Source organism: Amblyomma maculatum, chromosome 3 (genome assembly GCF_055883805.1).
Source record: "Amblyomma maculatum isolate TAMU_Amacu chromosome 3, ASM5588380v1, whole genome shotgun sequence".
Classification (NCBI taxonomy): Eukaryota; Metazoa; Arthropoda; class Arachnida; order Ixodida; family Ixodidae; genus Amblyomma; species Amblyomma maculatum.
Window position 1 is genome coordinate 145,075,599 of NC_139346.1, and position 15,931 is coordinate 145,091,529.

The 15,931-nt window shown below is 46.8% G+C and overlaps 1 protein-coding gene across 1 annotated transcript in view; it reads left to right on the forward strand.

The window, feature by feature from the left end:
* Positions 1-15,931, forward strand: part of LOC146196248 (focadhesin) — a 134,006-nt gene that overhangs the window by 34,743 nt on the left and 83,332 nt on the right. The window contains exons 11-12 of the mRNA XM_084598133.1: positions 2,654-2,758; positions 3,410-3,624. Coding sequence (XP_084454259.1) covers positions 2,654-2,758; positions 3,410-3,624 — 320 coding nt within the window. The remainder of the gene's footprint in view (positions 1-2,653; positions 2,759-3,409; positions 3,625-15,931) is intronic.

The following is a 15,931-nucleotide window of genomic DNA, read 5'->3' on the forward strand; positions in this document are numbered from 1 at the left end:
GGCAGCGAACGCGATGGTTAGATGGCATTCTCGAGGCATTGCAGATGAAGCTATGTGATGTTAAGAAGATAGTGAGAGACCGGAAAGCGTGGCGTGACATGGTCCATAGGGTCACGAAGAGTCGGACACGACTGAACGCCTGAACTGAACTGATTTGTCGCGTAATCAACCCACTCGCATAATGAACCCTCCCTCCACTTTTTCACCCGAGAATTTGGAAAAAAAAAAAAAAAGCGTTAAGGCCAGCTCACTCACATGCAAGCGATTGAGTGATCTCAGCGACGAGCGGCAGCGACAGAGCGAAAAAATTCATACTTGTTGGAACTGCGTCCCTCTCGCCGCTCGAGCCACCTCAGCAGCTCAAAACAAGGTTTCTGTGCCGCCGCGGCAGAAATCACGAGCGTTTTCGCTTGCATGTCGATTGCGCGCGTCACTCTGTTTCGGTCGTCTCATCCACAGCTCATTGGCAGCGTGCCAAGATGCTGGGCAGTGATAACGTCGGGGCGCGTTTATCTTTTTATAGCTCTTCCGGTGGCGGGGAGCGAACTTGGCAGTGCCCGCGATGGCTTGATTGCACAAGTCTGGTTCGATTTATCACGCCGCTCTTGGGGCGGGCGTCATGATCGCAGCAGCTGACGGCGTGGTTCCCTTGATTCATACAAGCAAAGATAAACGGCTCCCGGCAAAAAAAAAAAAAAAAGCCTGCTGCTTCTTAACGTCCGCAGCCGCCATATCTTACGCTACGTCCCGCGTACATCACAACGATAAGAAAGAATGACTCGCAAAAAACAAAAAAACAAACAAAAAAAAAGAGCTGCCGCCTCTTAACATCCGCAGGCGCCATAGCCACGTCAGCCGCCGCGCGCAGAGGGTTCGCAACAAACGCTGCAGAAAACACCCGACGCCTGTCTGAAAATGGGCTGAGCTGGCTTGGCGCATGCGTAGCGCGTGCTGAAGGAGAGAGATAGCTCGGCAAAAGAATGGGCACACCCACGCACATGGCTTGCAAACATCATGTGTTGGCGCGCGGGAAACGATAATTGCAGATGCGCGCCCGCCTTTGGGGAATGGGCGCGCATCACGGCCAAGGGTGATGCGATCGTCTTTGGGGAAGGCACATTTTCCCAGTGCGTGGTGCGGAGTTCGATATATCGAACGACCGGTGAAATTAAGTTCGATATATGACGCGGCTTTCCTATACTTTTACATGGGACTTTCAAGGGGATATTCCGTGAGTTCGATATAACCAAAATTCGATATATCCGGGTTCGATATAACCGGGTTCGACTGTATTAGTGTCTGAACTGCACCACACAGCAGGCTGCAGCTGTAAATTTGTTGCAGTTTGAGATTGTCACTGGATTGCAGCATTGTTTCCAATAAGGTCTTTCCTTACTGGGTCATGCATAACCCGTAGACACCATGCAATAGCAAATTTGTTGCTTCATGTACTGTCTGCTGTGCTGTTCAGAACGTACCAGAAAAAAAAAAAAATTGCCCCTCCATTATTGTTTGCTTGCTCGGGCTTATATTTTGCACAGAGGTAGCATTCAATGGTAATATTTCTTTATATAGTTTGAGGGGGGTACTTGCCTGATGCAATCAGACTTATTCATTAAACCCTGATCGTTGTATGCGATAGCAAATCAAATGGATAAACTTTGATGGCACTGTTACTGGTGGTGCCACCTCTATAGAGCGCCTTTTGGAAAAATCAGTTCTCTGTGGTCGCATTCTCCACAATATAACGTGCGTCAGCAAGAGACACTGATAGCCTTCGGTCTGTTAGGTTAGCTTCACTGCATTGCAAGTGTGGTATTGAATGCTGATTCTGCCACAAGGCAGCTGTGTAGCATGAAAAATGGCACTGTGAGACTAAAGGCTGCTGCCAGTCACATTCCAAGCTTCTCATGTCGCGCAGTTCTAGGCTGCCTTCATGTGGCTAGCATGGCCAAGGCGAACAATGCCTGCCGAACAACGCTGCGTACGCAAAACGTAACTGTGAGAGTGTCATTAGGAGGAGTACTGCTTTCCAGAGCGAGGATCAGTATTTGATATATCAGAGGTCGCTTTTACAAAAGTTTGACAAGCGCGTTTGGTTGACAAGCGGATGGAATTTGCAAAGGGTTTCTTTGATATAATCAAAAGTTTTTTATGTCCAGGTTTAGTATGTCTGAGGTCAACTGTATGTGGTGAGCTACCATGCTCATATAGTGCATCGCAAAGTGCTTCCAAAGGAGTTTGAGTAGCCTTATGTTTGGCACAATGGCGAAATATTCATGCTGACGGCACGTGTGACACCTTAGTAACATGCAGTGAGTGTTCGTAGGAACTTGTGTGTATCATCAACACTCAAATTCCTCCTGGCCGTGTGGGCTCAATACAGTTCTCACAGAACAAATACAGACGTTACGTGATGACATCACAACTATATACGTGAGGTGGTCACATGGCTACAATGGCGGCACTCAGACTAAATGCTGTGGCAATTCGATCGCGTGGCATACCGGGCAGAAGGACAAACAAGAAATGTGCGAACGAAAGCAGTAAGAGCTTATACTCTTTAAAAAGTTATGCATGAGCAAATGGGGCAGGCTGCACTAGCCCCTTGAGATGCGGTACAGGGGTTAGGTTGATGTGGTTTCGGTTGCAGGCCCCCTCTGTGCTGCCCCTGTTACTGCACGTGACGGGCCGCAGCCGCTGCCCAGAGACCCTAGCCCTGATACTGCGCTCACTGGCTGACACGGCCAACCACAAGGTAAGAAGGGATGGCGCACCATCAATCTCCCGCGTTTGTCAAAAATGACGTCACCAACGCTGTGGTGGCCAGAATTTGATGCATAAACCATGAACAGTTCAAACAAGCTCCTGCTATTGCAGTTTTAAACGTCGACCATCAGCTTTGTTTTTTGCAGTGGTAGCAACTTAAGAGGGTTGCACATGATACCAAGGCCCTTGGTCCTTTTCTTTCTTGTTTTGTTTCCTGATGTGTCTGAAACCCATTTATTTAGGATTATTCACAATGTTAAATGGGGTTTGAATTATTGAGACTGTACTGCGTAACATTTCTGTGTGCCTCCTGTGTGTGTAACATCTTTCACTGTCCGGTCAGTGAAAGATGAAGTGGTGTGTACTTAGAAGTTGAGAAAGAAGAAGGTGTTGAAATACAAATAATTTGTTTTCATTGCAGTATCGTCCTTGTTTATGTGCACATGTGTGTGTGCGTGCGTGTGCGTGCGCCTCTCCTATATGTTGTCACCTATTCTGCTGCGTGCTTCGCCATATCTTCATTCAATATCCAACTGCATTTTATGCAGGCAACTAATCACTGAATAAAAGAAGACTTGTAGTTTACAGCAGAATCAAGAAGCTCAGCTGACAATCCGTGGGCCGGTTTGTGTGTCTGCAGTATGCTCTGGGGCCCCTGTGGAGTGCTGTGCGGACTCTGTCTAAGCACCACCCATCCTTGGCGGCCCTCTGCCTGCCAGGCCTGGCCACCCTGTGCCTGCGGCAGCCGCAGCTCCTGCCAATGCTGCTCGAGGCCCTGGGGGATGGCTTTGCCTCCAAGAGGGACAACCTGATAGTGGCCAAGGCACAGGCCATTGGCCTGCTCCTGCAGCACAGGTGACTCCCCAATTTTAATGCGAAAGCATTTCCTGGTTCATCAGTGGCATGCGCCAAAAGTGACTGTCCGCGGAATATGTGACTGAAAGACAGATCCAAAGCCAATCCACCTAAGAAGACAGAAAAGACAAAATACCGAATCCAGTCGTGATTATTTGGCTGTAATGGCTTAGTGACATTTCATAATGACTAGCCAGATTAGTCAGGCCGAACTCGTCATAGCCAAGAATCCAATTCAGAATCTACATAATGAGCCAACACCAAATCCAGTCATAATTAATTGGCAAAGCAAAAGGACTTCCAATATTGGCTGTAGCTCCTTAATCATTTCGCTCTCACGAACGTACCGGTACGTTTTCACGCTTGCCTCCACTGGTACATTCTCTCTGGTACATTCTCTATTGTGCATTCAAAACTTTGCACCTGAACACGAAGCTGGCATATTTGAACTAGCTGCGCCATCTGTCAAGTCTTTCTACAAGCTCGTTTTTTCGCCGTGCACTGTGTTGGTACCCATATATTGAAGAGTATGGAGCGACCGCGCCTGCCCCCGCCACCTCCTTTGCTGGGGAGCACGGTCGCTTTATGCGCGCACTGCTCTCTTGCGTTAAACGATCATGCAGCGCGCGTGTTTCATGGCGTGTGCGTGTGGTCACGAGTTCAAGGGTTGTTCTGCCGTCTACCACAGGTTTGGAGGTTTTTTATTTTTATTGTGTTGGCGTGTCTGCTTCGACGTGTCAAGTTCAGAGGTGCGGGCCTCTTCAATACATCGACACATGACTCGTTCGCTGCTGTCACTCTCTCTTGCCACGCCCTTGTTTAAGGCTAGCAGCAGCAATGGAGGTTGTTTTAGCCTCTGTCCATCTCCCTCTGTCATCTTGATTTAATAACGTGCAATTTCTCTCCTTTGTGCGGGCCACCGAAAGTGCGCACACCGTGCGCTCGGTTACTTTCGGATGGCTGACCACGTGGGACCTTCGACTGCGGACTGGAGTGATGACTGTTCTGATTATAAATACGAGCTGAGCTCGGATTCGGACTCTCAAGAAGCATCGAGCAGTGTTTTTGCTTATATTATCCTCATTTATCTCGTTTATATTCAGGGTGATGATGATGATAATAACACCTGCAGAACGCTGAAATGTGCGTATTCCGCTGACTATGCTATTTGTAGTGCACCAAGCCGACACTGGGGGTGCGTTACGGCCAAAAACGCCAGACAGTAAAAGGGTTAATGACAATGCATAATGACTTGCAACATCAGCCATAGCCGTAATCCAAGTCACAGCGAACACTGCAGTCCACAATTCACATAACAAGCCAACCAAGGCGAACGCAAGACGCCTCTGCATGCTTTCGCATTACCGGACGTAAGGTTAAGTTCACCCCTTGAATTTTTTTCCACCAGTGTAGCGCACTCCTGAAATATTCTAAAGTTGAAGTCACGAGTGCAGCAGAAGAGAACACCAGGCAGGTTTGTGCTGATTCATGTTTACACTGTGCAAAAGATGGCCGCCAAGAATGGGGATTTGTTTTCTGGAAGCAAGAGCTTATGTGGATGTGGGGCAGTTGGAATTCGTGAAGCATTTGCAAAACCTGGCCTTGGAAACATTTTTTTCGGGCGATATGCGATTGGGGTACTACTGCAAGCTCGAACTCTTCGCTTCGGATAGACTGTTGTATGAGCTAGGCTGGCTTTTCGGTCGGAAGCTGGGCTATAGTGTATTTTTCTGCTAGGACGGCTGGTTTGGGGCTTATCAGCCACAGTCGAGGGCAGCAAAAGTAGAAGTGAAAACAGTGTCTTTCTGAACAAACTCTCAAGGTCTATTTATGAAACAGACAGAGCAAACTGATTGGGAATGCATATTTGCAAAGAAATGGCCAGACTTTTGGACTCCGAATACCGTATAAATGAGTGTAAAGGGCGCACTTTTTTTATATTCGAGGGCTAATTTTTGGGGTGCGGCTTTTGCGCGCGACATATGAAAAACAAATGTCTTTTTTTCTTTTTTTCAAGTGAAAACAGGCCAGTCAGTGAATGTGTGGCATTTATTTCCCATTCAGTCGTCACAGAGTCTTCCAACTTGAATGAGCAGAAAAGGAACCCAGGCACTTCTTTATAATCTCTGGTCTGCATGAATGTGCAATAACCACCACACTAAATCAGAAAATCAAAAAAGAAAAAAGGAAAAAATGATAAAACGAGCGGGATTGAACCAGTTGAATCGTGGCAAATCACATGGGTGAAAGGCAGGTCGCATGGATAAAGACAAGATAAAGATAAAGGTGGGCATCCATGCCTCGTTTTTTCTTTTTTGGTTTTCTGATTTATTGTGGTGGTTATTTCACATTCATGCAGACGAGAGATTTTTATACCTGGGTTCCTTTTCTGCTCATTAAAGTTGGAAGTTGCGCTTCTGACCTTTTGTGTCTTTCTTTCTGTGGTGTTCCTTCAGTGCTATAAGAGTCTTCCAATTCCGAGCTGCTGCTGTGCTTTGATGCATGTTCACTCCATAAGTCGTCTTCTTCAGTCCCTTCTAAGTTGTTTGAAATCCTTGTCACCTTGAAATTATGGGATACAATGTCTATAGACACGGAGTTTCATGCGGACAAAATCCAGCCAAGCACAGTTGCAACCGGTGCCTCCTTGAGCCGCCCGGTCGGCGTTTCGTTGTGATTGCCATTTTATATCACTGTGACTACTGCTTTTAGAATTCAACCTTAAAAGGCCGATTGATGCTAACGTCAGGGTTTGCAGCGAGCTGGTGAGGCTGCCCTTAATAATGGCCACTTCAGTGTGGATACTGCGCAGGTGTTATTTAACCCTATTCTTCAATAGACCGCGGAAGCTGTACGAGACAAGGAGCGATTGTTTGGTCAACATGGCACCTGGGCGATCCTGCCAAATGCTTTTTATCTAGTTGAGCATAAGCTCATTGTCCATTCAGTCCTTTTCTTGGGTTCAAGCTGCAGCTTCCTTGGGGAAAGCATCGTTAGGAATCCAAGATGACATGGGGGGCAGCTTCTGCCCGTCTGCATGCAAAGCCGCAGCTATGGCATGTGACTGCACCAACCACGCTACTACTACTCACATACCTTTGACAGTTGCACAACAAAGCCGAGGGGGCTGAGGTTGGTGATACCGATGCTGATATTGTCACGGAAGCTCGCAGCAAAGGGAAAATATGATATTGATGTTGACCTGTGACTTCGGGAGCCATCCGTAGTAGACACCTGGAAGCTCCTGTGCGTGTGCATTTTGAAGGCTATTCCCGCGTTGGCCATGGAAAGTTTGGGTGTGACCCTTACATGGATTTTTTTTTCAATATTTATTTCGGGAAATGGGGCTTCGGCCCTCACATGGGTTTATACGGTACAACACTATATGTGGTGGTAAATGACATAACAGGATTATGTTTTACAGTTGAACCCGGATAATTCGAATTTTGGTTATATCGAACTCTTGGAATATCTCTTGAAGATCCCATGTAAAACTATAGCAAAGCTGTGTCGTATATCGAACTCAGTTTCACCGGTCATTCGATATATCGAACTCCGCACCATTCACTAGAAGGTGCCCCTTCCCCAAAGATGATTTCATCACTCTCCGTTTGCCGCATGACGTTTTCAAGCCATGCGCGGAAGAAATGAGAAGGAACAGTTCGGCGTAGGTTGGTAAAGGGCAGTACCATGCCCTTTCCCCAAAAGCTCGCGCATCTGCGATGATTGTTTGCCGCGCGCCAGCGTGTGACGTTTGCAAGCCTTGTTCATGAAGGAACAAGAGGGAACTGATTTGGCAGCGGCCGGTATGGAGCAGATGCAGCCAATGCAGCCGTGGTGTTTGAGAGGGGAAAATCGCAATAGAGTGAAGCGCAACGATGTGCTCATTCTCCTCCAGACCTTTCTCTCTCCTTCCTCTCTCCTTCCCGGTCTTCGTTTGCAGCAGCACACACTACGCATGTGCCGACAAGCCCGTGACCGACACTTTCTCCAGTGTGTTTTGTGAACACTCTGCACGCGGCGTCTAACCTGCAATGCGCGTCTCGTGTCGTGCTGAACATGCGTAAGCTATATCAGCTGCGGACGTTAAGAAGCGGCGTTTTTTTTGTGTGTGAGAAGCGTCCATTCTTGCATCTATGAATCAACAAAAGCACGCAGTCAGCTGCAGTCATGACACCGGCTTTTAGCATTGCTCGCTTCAAACAGCATTTGCAGCTATCATGCTTTTCAATGGTTTTGTGGCAGTGGACTGTGCCCGCTTATTAAGCCTAATTACGATGCCAGCAACCCTCTCATTAATACTATAGAATTCATCTATATTACCCGCTATATACTTATTGACAAGGAAACCTACTCCTAGTTGTCGCCTCTCTGGTAAACCTCGATAACACAGTACATGCCCATCCTTCAGTACAGTGTATGCCTCATTCGGCCTCCTAACCTCACTAAGCCCTATGACATCCCATTTCATGCCCTCTAGTTCCTCTAACAGCACTGCTAAACTAGCTTCACTAGCTAGGGTTCTAGCATTAAACGTTGCCAGGGTCAGTTTCCAATGGCGGCCTGTCCAGCGGCTTAATAAGCGGCTTAATTAGGCTTAATAAGCGGTATAAACTGAAGGTTGTACAGGCCTATGCACCTACATGTAGTTATGATGACCAGGCAGTTGAAAGCTTCTATGAAGATGTAGAATCGGCAATGCGAAAAGTAAAGACGCAGTGAGTTCAGGCGTTCAGTCGTGTCCGACTCTTCGTGACCCTATGGACCATGTCACGCCACGCTTTCCGGTCTCTCACTATCTTCTTAACATCACATAGCTTCATCTGCAATGCCTCGAGAATGCCATCTAACCATCGCGTTCGCTGCCTACCCCTTCTCCGGCGACCCTCAACCTTTCCCAACATCAAATCTTTCTCCAGCGACTCCTCTCTTCTCATCAGATGACCAAAGTAGCTGAGCTTTAACTTTAGAATTTGACCCTCCAATGAGCAGTCAGGGTTTATGGTCGACAATATCGACTGATTTGATCTTCTGGCAGTCCAAGGAACTCTTAAGAGTCTTCGCCAGCACCACAATTCAAACGTGTCAATTCTTCGGCGGTCAGCCTTTTTCACAGTCCAACTCTCGCATCCATACATCACAACTGGAAAGACCATAGCACGGGTTATACGGATCTTGGTTGGCAGACTAATGTCTCTGCTCTTTACTAGGCGGTCAAGGCTAACCATTGCTCTCTTTCCCAGAAGCAGGCGTCTCCTAATTTCATGGCTGCAGTCTCCTTCCGAGGTAATCTTGGTGCCCAAGAACAGAAAATCTGTCACAGCTTCCACTTCTTGTCCATTGATGCTCCAGGACTCGATAGGGCAAGACGCCATGATCTTCGTCTTTGATCACTGCCTTGTCGTGGCGGAGGGGCTTGCGAAACTCGATGAAGTCGTGAGCTCTGCTGTGTAGGGCCACCCAAGATAGACAGGTCACGGCAGAGAGTTCTGACAAAATGTGATTCACTGGAGAAGGTAATGGCAACCCACTCCAGTATTTCCTGCCAAGAAAACCCTATGGCCAGTCACAATACCATTATCGATATGGCGCCGGAAGATGAGCCCCCCAGGTTGGAAGGCGTCCCACATGTTACTGGGGATGAACAAAGGGCGATTCCTAGTAGCTCCAGGACGAATGAAGCGGCTGGGCTAAAGCCAAAAGGACGCTCAGTTGTGGATGTGTCGGGAAGCGACCGGAAAGTCCGATGTTGCAAGGAGATATATCACATAGCAACATGGAATGTAAGATCTATGACACAAGGTAAACTGGATATCGTCAAGCGAGAAATGGACAGATTGAACATTGATATCTTGGGTATCAGCGAACTCAAGTGGACCGGAATGGGAGAATTTAACTCCGGCGACCATTATGTCTTTTATTGTAGGCACGAATCCAAGAGAAGGAATGGGGTCGCTCTCATAGTAAACAGAAGAATGAGCAAAGCAGTGCTAGGGTACAACCCCAAAAACGACCGAATGATTTCACTTCGGATCCAAGGTCACCCTTTCAACATAACAGTTATCCAAGTCTATGCACCGACCACTATGCTGAAGAAGCTGACGTTGAGAGATTTTATGCGGACCTACAATGCCTTTTAGACCGCACCCCATCATCAGACGTCGTTTTTCTCATAGGAGACTGGAATGCTAAGGTCGGGAGTGAAGAAATATCCGGAATTACAGGCAAGTTCGGTCTTGGTGAGCCAAATGAAGCTGGGCAGAGGCTAGTAGAGTTCTGTCAAGAAAACAACCTGACCATAGCGAATACTCATTTTCAACAGCACAAGAGGCGCCTGTACACATGGATTTCACTGGACGGTCTGTACAGGAATCAGATCGATTATATTATTTGCCGGCAGAGATGGAGAAGCGCTATACAAGCAGTAAAAACAAGGCCTGGGGCCGATTGGGGCACCGATCATCAGCTTCTTGTTGCCAAAATTAAGCTTCGATTGAGGAAAACGCAGAAAAATAGAAGGCCTTTCAGGTATGATCTGGATCAGATTCCATTAGAATATGCTGTGGAAGTGAGGAATCGATTTCAAGAATTAGATCTAGAAGACAAAGAGCCCGAAGAAATGTGGACTGATGTTCGTGATATAATACAAGAAGTAGCTACTAAGGTAGTTCCAAAGCAAAAGAAATGCAAAAAAGCAAACTGGTTATCTGAAGAGGCTTTGCAAATAGCTGAGGAAAAGAGGATGGCAAAAGGTATGGGGGAAAGAGAAAGATACAAGGTTCTCAATGCGGATTTTCAGAAAATAGCAAGGAGAGATAAGAATGCCTTCCTGAACATACAGTGTCAAGCAGTTGAGGACAACAGCCAATTAAGGAACACAAGAGCTCTGTATAAGACAATCAAAGATATCAAAGGAAGCTTCTGTGCTAAGCTGGGCGTGATAAAGGACAAACGAGGCAAGGACCTCACTGAAGCCTCGGAGATAAAGAAGAGGTGGCAGGAATACACAGAAGAACTGTACAAGAAGGACCCGGATGTGCAAACCCAACATAAGCCGGTTGTGATTACTGATCTCGAGCCGGGCATCCTGAAGAGTGAAGTTGAATGGGCCTTAGCCAGCCTTGCTAAGAACAAAGCTAGCGGAATTGATGGTATTCCAGCTGAGTTGCTTCAAAACCTCAACCACGACGCTGTTAACACACTGCATACATTATGTCAAAAGATTTGGACAACCCTGCAGTGGCCACAGGATTGGAGGAGGTCAGTTTACATCCCCATTCCAAAGAAAGGCAGTGCCAAAGATTGTTCCAACTACCGCACGATCGCGCTTATTTCGCATGCTAGCAAGGTGATGTTAAAAATCCTGCAAGGTAGGCTGCAGCAGTATGTGGATCGGGAGCTTCCGGACGTGCAAGCTGGGTTTCGCAAGGGCACAGGAACTACAGACCAAATTGCCAACCTTCGCTGGATCATGGAAAAAGCAAGAGAGTTCCAGAAACCCATTTACTTCTGCTTTATTGATTATGCGAAAGCGTTTGACTGCGTAGATCACAGCAGATTGTGGCAAGCTCTCCAAGAGATGGGAGTTCCAATTCACCTCATCTGTCTCCTCAGGAACCTTTATGAAGGGCAAGAGGCCACAGTCAGAACTGGGCATGGTCTTACTGATTGGTTTCCGATTGAGAAAGGGGTGAGGCAAGGCTGCATACTGTCGCCCTGCCTATTTAACCTATATGCAGAGTGCATCATGAGAAAGGCCGGTCTGGACGAGTCTTCAGCTGGAGTGAAGATTGCTGGAAAACGTATCAACAACCTTAGATATGCGGATGATACCACTTTAATGGCAGAAAGTGAAGTGGAACTCAAGAGACTTCTGATGCGCGTACAAGAAGAGAGTGAGAAGTTTGGGCTTAAACTGAACATTAAAAAGACGAAAAAGACGCAGTATACTGTACTAATGGGCGACTTCAATGCCAAGGTAGGGAAAAAACAGGCAGGAGACAAGGCAGTAGGTGACTATGGCATTGGCTCTAGGAATAGCAGGGGGGAGTTACTAGTTGAGTTTGCAGAGCGCAATAACTTACAAATCATGAGTACCTCCTTCAGCAAACGGAAGAACCGGAAATGGACATGGAAAAGTCCTAACGGAGAGACTAAAAATGAAATCGACTTCGTAATGTGTTCAACCCCCGCCATTGTGCAGGATGTAGAGGTAATCGGGAAAGTGCGATGCAGTGACCACAGGATGGTGAGGTCCTGAATTAGCCTAAATCTGAAGAAGGAACGCAACAGATTAGAAAGAAACCCATCAACGAATTAGCGGTGAGGGGGAGGGCAGAAGAATTCAGGATCTCGCTACAGAATAGGTATTCAGCTCTAACTGAGGATAGTGATATTACCCTAGAGGCAAGGAACAATAATTTCAGAGATATCATTACTGAGTGCGCTGTAGAAGTAGGCGGTAGGTTAGTTAGAGAGGATACCGGTAAGCTGTCTAAGGAGACGAAAGATTTGATTAAGAAACGCTAGAGTATGAAAGCTTCCAATCCAACAGACCAGATCGAATTGGCCGAGATATCAAAGCTAATCAATAAGCGCAAAGTGGCCGATATAAGGAAGTATAACATGGAGAAAATTGAGCATGCTGTAAAGAACGGGGGAAGCCTTAAAGTGGTAAAGAAGAAATTTGGCATAGGTAAAAACCAGATGTATGCGATAAGGGACAAGGCGGGCAATGTCATCACTAATATGGACAAGATAGTCAAAGTAGTCGAGGAGTTCTATACAGATCTCTACAGTAGCCAAAGTAGTCAGGACCGTAATGAGATTGGCGGTAGGGAAAAACAGTCAGACGTTCCACCAGTGACGAAGGACGAGGTCAAGAAAGCACTAGAAACTATGAAAAGGGGGAAATCAGCTGGAGAGGATCAGATAACTACAGATTTGCTGAAGGACGGGGGGGATATCGTGCTAGAAAAACTGGCCATCCTCTATACGCAGTGCCTGGTGTCGTCGACGGTACCGGAACCATGGAAGAGTGCAAACATTATCCTCATTCACAAGAAAGGGGACTCTAAGGACCTTAAAAATTACAGACCAATCAGCTTACTTTCTGTTACGTATAAGGTATTTACTAAGGTAGTCGCTAATAGAATCAGTACAACCTTAGACTGCAATCAAGCAAAGGATCGAGCAGGGTTTCGGAAACGGTACTCTACTATCGATCATATCCATACCATCAATCAGGTGATAGAAAAATGCTCGGAATATAACCAGCCCTTATACATAGCATTCTTTGATTACGAAAAAGCATTTGACTCAGTTGAAACCTCGGCGGTGATGCAGGCATTGCGAAATCAGGGGGTAGACGAGCTGTACGTGAAAGTGCTGGAAGATATATATAGTGGCTGCACAGCAACCATAGTTCTGCATAAAGAAAGTAACAAAATTCCCATAAAGAAAGGTGTTAGGCAAGGAGACACTATCTCCCCAGTACTATTCACAGCTTGTTTAGAGGAAGTATTCAGAGACTTGGAATGGGAGCAGTTAGGGATAAGGGTAGATGGAGAATACCTCAGTAATCTGCGATTTGCTGATGACATTGCTTTGCTAAGCAACTCGGGGGATGAACTGCAAATAATGATTGATGACCTAGACAGAAAAAGTAGAAAGGTAGGCTTGAAAATCAATATGCAGAAGACTAAGGTAATGTTCAACAGCCTCGGGAAGGAACAGCAGTTTACATTAGGTAGCGAAATACTGGAAGTAGTAGGCGAATATGTCTACTTAGGACAGGTAGTAACCGCAGATCCAGACCATGAAAAGGAAATAACAAGAAGAATAAGATTGGGATGGAGCGCATTTGGCAAGCACTCGCAGATTATGACTAGCAGCTTACCGGTATCGCTCAAGAGGAAAGTATACAACAGTTGCGTCTTGCCTGTACTCACCTATGGGGCTGAAACGTGGAGGCTAACCAAGAGAGTTCTACTTAAGTTGAGGACAACCCAGAGGGCTATGGAACGAAAAATGGTAGGGGTAACATTAAGAGATAGGAAGCGTGCAGATTGGGTCAGAGAAATAACTCAAGTTACCGACATTCTAGTGGAAATTAAAAAGAAGAAATGGACATGGGCAGGACATGTAGTGCGAAGAGAGGATAACCGATGGTCGCTGAGGGTAACAAACTGGATTCCAAGGAAAGGAAAGCGTAGCAGGGGGCGGCAGAAAGTTAGGTGGGCGGATGAGATTAAGAAGTTCGCAGGGGTCAAGTGGATGCAGATAGCACAGAACCGGGTTAAGTGGAGAAATATGGGATAGGCCTTCGCCCTGCAGTGGGTATAATCAGGCTGATGATGATGATGACTGTGCCCGCCCTAAGTGCGTCATGATAAATCGGACCAGGCTTGTGGAATCAAGCCGTCACGGGCACTCTGCCAAGTTTGCTCCCCGCCACCGCAGGAGCTATCAAAAATATAGTCAAAAGATAAGCATGCTGTGACATTATCGCATCACAGCATCTTGGTGCGCTGCTAGTAGATAAGTTGTGAATACAGCTGTTTCACATGCAAGCAAAAACGCTCGCAATTTCTGCTGCGGTGATGCAAAAACTTGTTTTGAGCTGTCGCGGCGGCTCGAGCGGCTCGAGCGAGGCAGTTCCAGAAATTTGTCGTTCTGTCGCTGCCGCTTATCGCTGTGTTCGCTCAATCGCTTGCATGTGAACCGGCCTTAACGGTTTATTTATTTTTTCTTTAAATTCTCAAGGGCAAAAGTGGAGGGTGGGTTTCATTATGCGAATGGGTTGATTACATGACAAATATGGTATCATTTTTCGTGATCGCGAACAGCGTCTCAGGCCGATTTCTGTGTATCGAATTATCGTTATATCAAACTATTTCGCGACCCCCTTTGAGTTTGATATATCTGGGTTTGACTGTATTTGGAACCAAGGTCCGAATACATATAACGCAAATTCTTTTCTTTTTTTTCGCTGCTCATCAAGATAGCTCTACTACCAGGCTGACGCGTTGCGAGAAAAAGCCAACTTTTTGGCAACCTCGGAGCCGCAAAACAGGATGAGGTAGAGGAAATGCCATAGGTTAGCAATATTCACCAACAGGTGAAGGCTTGGGGGCAACAGCAGGTTTCATTGCAACAGCGGTTTCGGACGCGCGAGGACTATGTAAAGCACCGCATTGTGTTAGATTGGATCAGTGCATGGTTAAAGTTACGATTTCGCGTTATAACTTTTCTTCTTTTAACCAGTAACTTTTTTCTTCTGGCCACAAGCTTAATGACTTTCAATGCCCGTCTCATTTGCAAACTCCTAGAGGGACGGCACCATGGGTCTCAGGCACAAGCGGCATTGCTCGAAATAATCCAAGCAATCAGTTTTATGACATGTCCTGGAAGGTATTTTCTTCTGATTTTGGGGTCGCCAAGGCAGTCCCACATGTGTTGCACCATTGCCGGCGTCCATGTTGAACAGCAGTGTTGAACGTGCACAAGAATACGGCAACAAACATGCGGTCGGAGTTACGGGCTGAAAATGCAACATGGACGACCGCCAACGGTGCAACATATGTTGTGGAACTGCCCTGGTGACCACGACATTATCATCCATCATTATCCTCAGCCTGACTATACCCACTGCAGGGCGAAGGCCTCTCCCATATTCCTCCAATTAACCTGGTCCTGTGCTAGCTTCACACTGTGCTAGCTGTGTCCACGACATCAAAGGAAAGTACCTGCCAGGCCATGTCACAAAATTCGTTGATGGTCGTGTTACCGCGAGGCAACACATCCACCGTGAGGCAAAGCAATTTTGTGGTTAACATGAGACAACACCTCAGCAAGTGTTGCGTGGCTCGCTGAGCAATCCCTGGCTGCATCTGTAAACACTGCGTTTTCTCTGCGGTTTGAGCTGGATGCCGCCATCTTGCATTCTTACTGATTCTTGTGCATTGCATTTGTCTGTCAGCAGTTTTGGCACCAGCATGTGGCTCAAGGAATCTTCGCATTGGTGGCTCATTCATTTGGTGCAGTGTTGCTTCTTCGGGCCTGTGATCGTAAGGAGGTAGTTTGAGCAATTTGCGCCTTGCCATTGAGCTTTGCCGTAGCGCTTTGTAGCCCTTGCTATGCACCTCAGTGAAGGCAGCCTTCTAGGTTGGCAGACCAGCATACTGATAGCGTTCTGTGATTTGTGTGTCAAGGCAGTCTTGTGGTTGCATGCAGGCTCTCCAAATGGAGGATCACCAGCTGTCTGTTGTATATTTTAAGGCGAAAGCCTTTATTGCCTCATCATTGT